This window comes from Phytophthora infestans, genomic scaffold, assembly GCF_000142945.1.
Source record: "Phytophthora infestans T30-4 supercont1.29 genomic scaffold, whole genome shotgun sequence".
Classification (NCBI taxonomy): domain Eukaryota; phylum Oomycota; class Peronosporomycetes; order Peronosporales; family Peronosporaceae; genus Phytophthora; species Phytophthora infestans.
In genome coordinates this window covers 1325403-1334965 of record NW_003303730.1, presented here as the reverse complement: position 1 = coordinate 1334965, position 9563 = coordinate 1325403, and the positions used below count along the sequence as shown (strand labels likewise).

Sequence of the window (9563 nt, the reverse complement as noted above, 5' to 3'; positions counted from 1 at the left end):
CCAGGCGGGATCCTCCCTCCTTGGATCCGAACTCGGAAGTATGGGATCCGGGGTACCTCGCGGTGGATCTTGACTCTTCATTAGCCGTGGCTACTAGATCCACCTTCAGAGGGCACCGACCATCCTTCCTTCATAGGATCCACACTCGATCCACTCTTGTATAGTATATCCCATATCCATCTTAGCGAATCCAGGTAAGGGTGGATCCGAGGTAAGTCTTGGTGGATCTTGCCTTCTCGTACATCGCTCATATAAGATCCATCGTCATTCCATACGGGGTGCTGCTCGCCCTGGCTAATCCACCACAGGCAACTTGCACCCGTGCCAAACAACCCAAATCCTCTGTAATCACTTGAAATTGTCACTGATTCGGGATAGTGACCCCGCGTCAGGACCATTCTCTTATTTCTGAGAAAGCACTTCACCACAAATGCACAACCGATTGCATAGTCGGAGGCATCGCAGACGACGCTGAACGGCCGGCAGAGCTAGGACATGATACTCTTGGAGACTGGGCTTGATGCCGTCAAAGGCTTCCTGGAGCTCTCGCTCCCAGCACCAGTCGGCGTCCTTCTGAAGGAGGCCCGACAGGGGCTTAGCGAGTCCCGCGTACCATGCGCTGTGTGATTGACCAAGACCAGTCATTTTCGAGGATTCCTCTGGAATTGGGGCGTCGGTCATGCTGCAATGGCCTTAACCTTGTCTGGGTCAGCTCGAATGCCACGCTGCTGACGAAGCAACCAAGAAACTTGATCTCTGATGACGTGAAGACGCACTTGTCGATGTTGGCGTAGCGCTTGTTCGCTCGCATCACGTCTAACACTCGACGGAGGTGCCCCAAATACACCTCCATGGCCGTATTGCCTCATCGGTACGGATATGGACGAAGATGTCGTCGAAGTACGTTTGTACGAAGGCACGCAATGGCCCGAACAGTTGCATCACCAGGCGCTTGAATGCTGCCGGGGCTTTAGACAAGCCCTGTGGCATGACGAGCCACTCCCAAAGCATGCAGCTTGGAGTGCTCACCGCGGTGAGCGGGATGTTGCTCTTGCGCATCAGGATCTGGTAGTATCCGTCTACCAAATCCAGCGCACTGTACAGTACGTATCCGGTCATGTTGTTCAGCAACACATCCTTACGTGGGATTGGTGTCTGGGCCGGCACCGTCGCGCTGTTCAGCTTGTTATAAGCGTTACTAGACGCCACTTCCCGTTTGGCTTCCAAACGCAGAAAGTTGGCGCCGAGTCGGGAACTTTGACTTCCGCACCATGCCTGCTTTCGCTTTCGCAGGGAAGAAGGCATCAATGACCTCGTACTGTTCGCGTGGAAGAGTGCATTGTCTCGTAACACTGTACTTTGTGCCAGGCACGAGATTGATCTCATGCTGTACGCCTCGATCCGGTGGGAGCTGGGTCGGTGGGTGCTTGTTCAACACGTCCACATACTCCATCGCCAAACGATACACCGGATCAATGGGGTTCTTAAGGATCTCAGAACCCAAACGCATCTGACGCTGCTTGCTCAACTCTTCTAGGACGTCCTCGTCCAAGGCAAAGGAGGAGTTTAGCTTCTCTTAAGTGGCCTCTGGTCATATGAGCACCATCTTGGCAATCACCCCAGCCTTGAGGCTGGTCAGGAAAGACTCAGGCATCATTTCCTCGAGGTTAGTATCTCTTTTACCTCTGGCAACGGCTCCAAGTGGACACCAGAATCCTTGACGGGTAAACTGGTCTCGCCATCGAAGATGTGATAACACTCTTCCACCGGCCGCGTTGTCGTCGTTGTCGACGGCGACCGCGAAGTGGAACTTGGTTACTCACGTCTGGGGATGTCGTGACGTCGACATCCGAGGCACCCGAGGCCTCGTGTGGCACTGTGCTACCCACACAGGAAGCGTTTCCAACGTCTTCCTCTTCAGTTAAGGTCTGGGCAACCGCGTGTGGCACGGTGTTACCCACCTTTGGCACGATATTACCAGCGTTCGTGACAGCTGCAGCTGTCTGCGGGACTATGTTACCCGCTTGTGGACCTAAGCTACCCACTTGGTCAGCGCCTCTTAGCGCTGCCACCATCGAAGCTTCCTCGAAGTCGTCATATAAGTTGACGACTCCCAAGCATCCGCCGGATGCTTCAGTACCATGGCAGTCCTTGCGGGCGCCCCAGGTCCTGACAGAGGTAGGAGCATGATTCACCAATGCTCTGTCGGACTTTGCAGGGCGGATGGCATCAATTGCCTTGCCTCGCCAGTCGATCCAGGACTCGTGCTTCATCAAATCGCAGAGATCATCAAATCGTAGGAATCCACGTCGAGAACAGTAAACTGTTCTGGGCTGTCGAAGTCTTCGAACTTGACGGCCAGATCCATTTTGATGTTGGGGACAGTGACGACCTTCCCGTCGACCAGTCGCACTGGCACTGTCACTGTCCCGTTGCCTTTGTTTCTCTTAAAGCATCGTACAGTCTGGTGATGTGGTGCCCTGGTGGCACCAGGACTTCGGGTTTAAGCAGACTTCAATACAGCTTCCTGCCCTGCTTATTTGCTCTGTGAAGCACTCGCCTGTTGTGCAAGAAAAAAAAAGAAACCATTGTGAAGATAAAGAAAATCTGGTTGTGACGCTAAAAGTCGCGAAAGTGCGCAACTTGCCATCAACGAATCGTGGATTGGATGGCGGCAACGATGCATGACCGGAGAGCGTGAAAAAGAAAACGAATTGTGCGATATTGCTGACAGGGGTGGATGGTGGCTACTGACGACGCTAGTGGCGGCGTGGGGGCTGTCCGCTCGCAGCTACAGCAGCTTGCGCCCTGGCTTCTGCATTGTCTCGTTCCCTTGCCCGCCTTATTTCGATGCTCCGTCGCTCGGAAGCCAGAAGCGAGTTAATGACGTCGAAGAAACTTGTTGCTATTACGAGCAACCGTCAGCAGGCGTGCGAAGTTCTTCGACGCCCCAGAATCGATCAAGATTCTAAAGAAGTGATCGTATCCCCGTACACATCTGTGTAATACAAGCAGCCCGCCACTGCTCTTCGCTGATTCGATAGTGCGAAGACTCTCGGGGACTAAGTCCCCGTGCGCACCCCTCACGAAGACTTAGTTCTTCCCCAGTAGGGCACCCCGCCCCTACTGGTTTCCGGCGTTCCCCTGTCTTGGGGATCTTGGCTTCTGCCAGTGACCCTTGAGGGCGGGCTTGGGAAAAGTCCGCCTGCGGTATCTCTTCGCGGGGCAGTCGCGCTTGAAGTGGCCCAGCTTCACGCAGCCGAAACAGCGAATGTCGCGCTGCTCGGCGGACTCGAGTTCCATGGGAGCTGGTCCGGTGGGGTTTGCTCGACAGGGATTCGACACAGAATTCCCTGGCCATGCTGAGGCCGGCGTGCGCGCCTGGCGATGGCTGTATTCTTCTTAAAGAGCCACTTAAATTGCCTCTTCGAGGGAGCTTAACTGCACCCGGAACAGCTGAGTGCGCGGCGGGCCCACTCGAAGGCCGTCCATGAACACAGTCACCTTGACGTGGGTTGCCCACTAGGAATGCCATGAGATCCCGCTTGTTTTGTACGACTCGTGCCTTTCTTGATTGCATGAGAGGAAGCGCGAACGCTGCCGGTACTCGAAGTTCGCCGGGAGGAACGCGGCTCGGAGCTGGTCGCACAGCTGAGTCCAGGATGTGAAACATCCAGAGATTTAGCCTCCCGCGTGTACACTCAACTCTTAGCCCGACCGCTAAGGTTGGAGAGCGCAAAAACAACACCATACGCGCAAGTGGTTTGATGGCAAACTGAATATTTGGCCATTTGTGGAGATGGTAGAGGCTCAACGCTCGTCCAAAAACCGCCCCGCTGGTACGCCTGAGCTTAAGTGTCTCTCGATCGCCAAGACGACTAACGTTTCCGCATCGAGAAGGTCATTTCCGCAATTAAGGTCAAGAGGCTAGGTACGTCATTACCGTAAAAAAAAGTTACACATATTTTGTTTTAGCTTGAATATTGTCTTGCATCCTGTTCAGGGTCTAAACCGGTCACGGTACAGCAGAATAACGCAACGCCGCACACGAGTGCATACTCTAAAGCAGCCTGTTATTTCGACGGTTGGAAGATCAGCTTCGTAAATCAACCGCCACGCAGCCCAGATTTTAACGCATTGGATATGTTTTTTTTTCTCAAGCATCCAAACTCTTCAGTACCAGAAACGCGGGTACGACGTGGAGCGGCTTGTTGCAGCAGTCGTGTCGGCATATTCAGAGCTCGGGTCGGTGACACTAAGCAAGTATTTTTCAACGTTACAGTCCGTGCTAGAACAAGCTATGTTAAACTGAGGCGGAAACGAGAACAAGATCGCGCATCTCGGCAAGGACAGGTGGGTGCGCTTAGGTGACTTGCTTCTTTCGCTGCCGTGCTCCAGTGAGGCTGTAGAAATCGCCAATGCGACCCTCGACGAGGTTATCATGTAGACGTGGTAATTCAACGAATAAGCAGTTTTAGAACTTAGTTTAATTCATCACTACTTGGGGATTGGTCGAAAGATGTCCTATCGCTATGTTAAGAGTCAATAAAGAACGAGAGTGACCGTGTTTTCTATTGAAGTGTGGTTTTTATTAGAGGGACCTTTAATATGCTGTAGCGTGCTAAACTGAACATTAATGCGTCCTAATTAAGGAGGACTGTCCTGTCTACTAAAAGTTTGGGATGCACCACTAAAAGATTGGAATACAGCACAAAAATTATTTGAATTGGGACTTTAAAAACAAAAAAGTCTCACTAACTCAAAAATAGAGGAATTCCACTATTGGCAGGGCCACGCCCACTAAAAGTAGAAGAAGGACAACTATCTCCTGCGAATTTAAAACTCTTGAGCTCTTTTAACTTTATATAATAAAACTATGTTTGTGAGCACTTTGCCAACCGAACTCGGTCCATGGAGCAGGATAATGTGCGGCGCCGTGTGCGCAGGCCGTGGCAAGAATTATGAAGGACAGGAGACGACGAATCGAATGATGCATTTCTTGAGCTTCTACCCTTGTATGTTCGGGTTAAAAAAAATCTACTTCGGTGCACAATGAATCACGTGGATAGCGATGAGGACTTCCTAGCTGACAACTATCCTGAGATGCGCTGCATCGTCACGAAGTGCGCCTCCCAGCCCCATGGACCACAGTTACTCTATGCACGCACTTATCATTCTGGCACTCTTTGCTCTACCCTGCCTGCTTTACTCGTCCTGCTGCACGTCGACCCGTCCAGCGATTGGAAACCTCTTCTTGCTGTTGGGTAGGGTTGCCAGACCCCATGCGGAGTAAGTATCTATTAGCTTCTTTACCTGTGCCGTTCCTATCCAAATTGCAGCTGAGAGGTATGCGGCCAGTTGCACGCACAGAGCTCTCCTTCCTAACTTCGCTGTCTACCTTTCTACCTTTTGTATGATCTTCTGCAGTCGACGTCAGCCGACTGCTCGCATCTTCAACGTCTCCCTCTTCACTCAGTACCTGTAGTCCCTCTCGCCACCGTTCGTCACCAACTATGTCAGCGTCTGACAGCTGTGTGCTGAAAAAAAAAAGTCCGCCACGCTAACCGCGTCACTCGACGGTCAGGTCAATGGCCACTGGCGTGCGGGACTGTTCTGATATCTCGTGCTCTTCTTGGGTTAAGAGCACGGTGTGTCCACAATAACATGTTTTTTGAGCAAGTACATAATTAAATACAGCTTCTTCACATGCTAGAATCTTGTATTGATACCAGACGCTGCACAGCATTGAAGCACACACTTTGTCACAATACGGCGCATCTCGTGATAGCGGGCAGCAAGGAAATCCTTTTTCCGATCGACCTGGCTCAAAGTGCAGCGTAGGCGATCGTTTTAACCAGAAGTAAGACTGGCAACCAGGTCAAGAAAATTATCGTACGATTTCTCATCACCTGTCCTTTATAGCTCTTACCACGGCCTGCCCGCATGACAGTACAGTTCTTGTGCTATAAGTCGGTTAGGTCATACTTTTTATATTTTTTAAATAAGAACGAAGGCTTCAAGTTTTATTGCTTTAGCTGTTTTACATTAACTTAAGTTTCCCTCAAAGAGTATGTTTTAGTAAGTACACGCTATTTGTTTATAATGATTGTGAAGATTTGCTTGTGCAGAGCTTCAACCCCGTCACAGTGGTGCTGTATTACTAGAGGATACTGGTGCACCTTAAAACATTAGAAGACAGGACGACCTTCAGCGAAGAAACGAAATGGCAACTGAAGGAAATCATTTCGAAACACACTGGAACAGATGAGACTGTCTAAAATGAACTCGTAGATCGTGAAATCCTGTCGTATTGATAGGTTGTGATTTCACCGAACTGGTAGACTCGCTTTTTGTTAATTCCTTGAAAACACCGTCTAGCTTGGAGCTTGATACGATAGAGAAAAAGTCAGCTAAACGTGGGAAGAAATATAGATATTACCGACTAATAGCTGGATTCTGCGGCGTATCGTCATGAAAACCCAATTTCATCGGAAGTTGGCTTTTGAAAGTTTTTGTCTAATTTCCAAAACTTTCCAGATTTGAATAATTACGTTTAAATCGCACAAATTTTGAGACACCAATCGTTTGATCAAAAAGCATACCGGTAAGAGGTTTGCCGTGTACTGTAAAACTACCGGTACTTTCCTAAAAACTCAGGAGCCAATAGCAGCTCAGCTTGACGAGCCAATCCGATCGAGAATCACTGGCTGGTTTGATAGACTCCAAGTGACCCACGCGCAGTCATGGCGGACGCTCGATCGCCCGTGCTGGAGCCCGGCGCCGACCTCAAGCACCTCGGTAGGTCACTACTCTCCTCACAGCACCCCCTCCACCTTCTAAAACCCTCATTTACCGCCTTCCAGAGTCCATGCTTGACGACAAAAACCAGAAGAAACGCAACAAGAGCAAAAAGTTCGACGAAGCTTACGAGTGCGTCTGATATGATACACGCACAAAGTAGTATACTATTTTTTTGTTTCCTAACCAGTACGTATCATCCAGAGGTAAACTCGAAGGCTGGTCTCCCGTCGACGAGCCCATGGAGAAGCTCACGTTGAACCCCGTGGACGACCCGAAGAAACTCTCCAAGGCCGAGAGGAAGAAACTCGCCGCCGAGGCCTTCGCCAAGGCCGGGGGCGTCCCCAAGCGCGAGAAACTGTCGAAAGCCGAGCGTCGCGCCCAGCAGGAAGCCAACAGGCAGAAGAAAGAGGCCACGACGGCGCCCACTAAGCCCAAAAAGACGGAGACGGCAGCGCCGACGCCCACGAACGTGCGTCTGCAGTACGACGACGCCAAGCGCATGGCCCGACGCTCCAAGGCGGCTGTGGTGGTGCGCACGCAGGCTCAGAAACAGGTGGAGATGTTCTCCCACTTGCCTCAATACGAGCGCGAGAGCTCCTTGTCCCTCAACGTGGGTTTCTCCAATAAGGAGGAAGTCCACGCGGCCGTCTTGGCGCTCGGTCTCAAGTACGCAGAGGGCAAAATCTCGGGCGGGAATGCGCGCTGTATCGCAATGATTACCGCCTTTCAGCAAGTGATCGACGACTATGTGACGCCGCCTGATAAACAACTGCGGCGCGACCTGGACAAACGTCTGCGTCCGTTAATTCAGTACCTTATCGACTGCCGGCCGCACGGGATCGGCATGGGCAACGCCATCCGCCGTCTTCGTCGCGTGATTGGCTCGACGCCGCCCGAACTGAGCGACGAGGAAGCCAAGCGCCGGATCCGAGAAGAGATGGACGACTACGTGCAGAGCCGCGTGTTGCTGGCGTCTCGCGCGGTGGTCAAGAACGCGCAGTCCAAGATCCGCAAAGGAGACGTCATCCTGACGTACGCGCGCGCCAATGTGGTGGAGGAATTGCTGCTGGAGACCGCCGCCTCGTCGCCCGAGGTCGCGGCCACGCTGCGGGTCATCGTCGTGGACTCGCGTCCGCACTTCGAAGGCAGGAAGATGGTCGGTGCGCTCGCGAGTGCTGGACTGCAGTGCTCGTACCTGCAGATCAACGCCCTGTCGTACATTATGCGCGAGGTCACCAAGGTGTTCTTGGGCGCGGCCGCCTTTATGAGCAACGGCGTGGCTGTGGCGCGCGTGGGTACGGCGCTGGTGGCCATGACGGCGCACGAAGCCAATGTCCCTGTGCTGTTCTGCTGCGAGACGTACAAGTTCTCGGACCGCGTGCAGCTGGACGCCATCACGCACAACGAACTGGGAGACCCGGACGAGCTGGTGTCTTCGTACTGCATCGACAAGCTGCACGCTCGACGTCGCACAGGCGGCAGCGCGGCGGGGAACGCTATTAGCGGCGTCTCGAGCAGCCACGTCTTGTCGGACTGGCGCGATCTGGCCGACCTGAAGCTGCTGAACCTCGTGTACGACGTGACTCCGATCGACTACGTGTCTATGGTGGTCACGGAGCTGGGGATGATCCCTCCGACGTCCATCCCTGCGGTGCTGCGTGAGTATTCTCGTGATGGCGTCGTGGATGGGGCGTTGTAGGTAAGTGGGAAACACAATGGCAGCACAAATGCAGAGTCTTTGTTGTTGTTGCTTTAGGACTGGGCTGTACGCTCGACGCTCTTTTGTTTCTTCCTCTCTTGGCGTTGTTGCTGCGCCGTGTGACTCGCTGCAGCCTCGGAGTCTTCGTCGTCGTCCTGTGTCATGAGCTGCGTGCACACGTCCATGAGCTGCGGCTGTCGGAGCTCTCGGAAGCGCAGAGACAACATGTCGATGGCTGTCAGCACGTCCATGGCGCTCTCGGCACTAGAACTGGACAGCACAGCCGTCTTGGGGTATCTCTGACTGAAGTGGGTGAGCAGCAAGTGCCGCGCGTTGGCTTGACGTCCCACTTGAATCGCCTCGGCCATGGTGCAGTGCGCCTTGTCCTTGGCTTCTTTGGTCAGTTCGTCCTCGAATGTGGCCTCGTGGACCATCAGGAAGGCGTTCGTGGCCTTCTCCGCCAGCTTCTCACTGGGGCGACAGTCTCCGGAGAACGCCAGCTTGGCGTCGTTCACGAACGTCAACACGACGGCATACGATTGGTGCGCGTGCTTGACGGGGACGCACTCGAGCTGCGAGATGTTGAGCGTCTCTCGCAGCCACACGCGCGCACGAGCCGCTTTGACGTGATATTCGACTTGTTGACTGCGGGAATCGCTCTCGTCGAAGCTCAAGTTGTCGACGAACGCGTATTTGTTGCGCACCGTCGGGTCGAGCGCCGCGTATTCGTCCAGCCAGAACTGTAGCGGCGTCGGTCCGATGACCAGCAGCGGCTCCTCCACGGTGGACGCACGCGCGCTTAGCAGTCGCAGCAGCCCCAGATGGTGATCCGCGTGGTTGTGCGAGATCCAGACGCACTTGAGACGATCCACCAGCTCTTGAAGCCGGCGTTTGTCTCCTCCCCCGTAGCGATACAACTGGCCCAAACTGCCTTCTCCACAGTCCAACATGAGGCCAGCCCAGTCCTCGTCGTCTCTTCCAGTCGGTAGCTCTAGGTACATGCCCGTGACGTTGCGATACTTTGAAGGGATAGCCGCACCCCGTGCCCAGGAAAGTGATGCGA

The 9563-nt window shown here is 53.3% G+C and overlaps 2 protein-coding genes across 2 annotated transcripts; one reads left to right on the top strand and one right to left on the bottom strand.

The window, feature by feature from the left end:
* Positions 1-6714: 6714 nt before the first annotated feature.
* On the top strand, positions 6715-8500 carry PITG_13607 (translation initiation factor eIF-2B subunit delta, putative; the record flags this gene model as incomplete). The annotated part of the gene is made up of 3 exons (XM_002899758.1): positions 6715-6798; positions 6864-6930; positions 7003-8500. 3 exons carry the CDS (start codon positions 6744-6746, stop codon positions 8498-8500), a joined length of 1620 nt encoding a protein of 539 aa, XP_002899804.1.
* A 17-nt stretch (positions 8501-8517) lies between these two features.
* Positions 8518-9563, bottom strand: PITG_13606 (uncharacterized protein; the record flags this gene model as incomplete). The annotated part of the gene is made up of 1 exon (XM_002899757.1): positions 8518-9563. The coding sequence occupies one exon, from the start codon at positions 9499-9501 to the stop codon at positions 8554-8556; it is 948 nt and encodes a 315-aa protein (XP_002899803.1).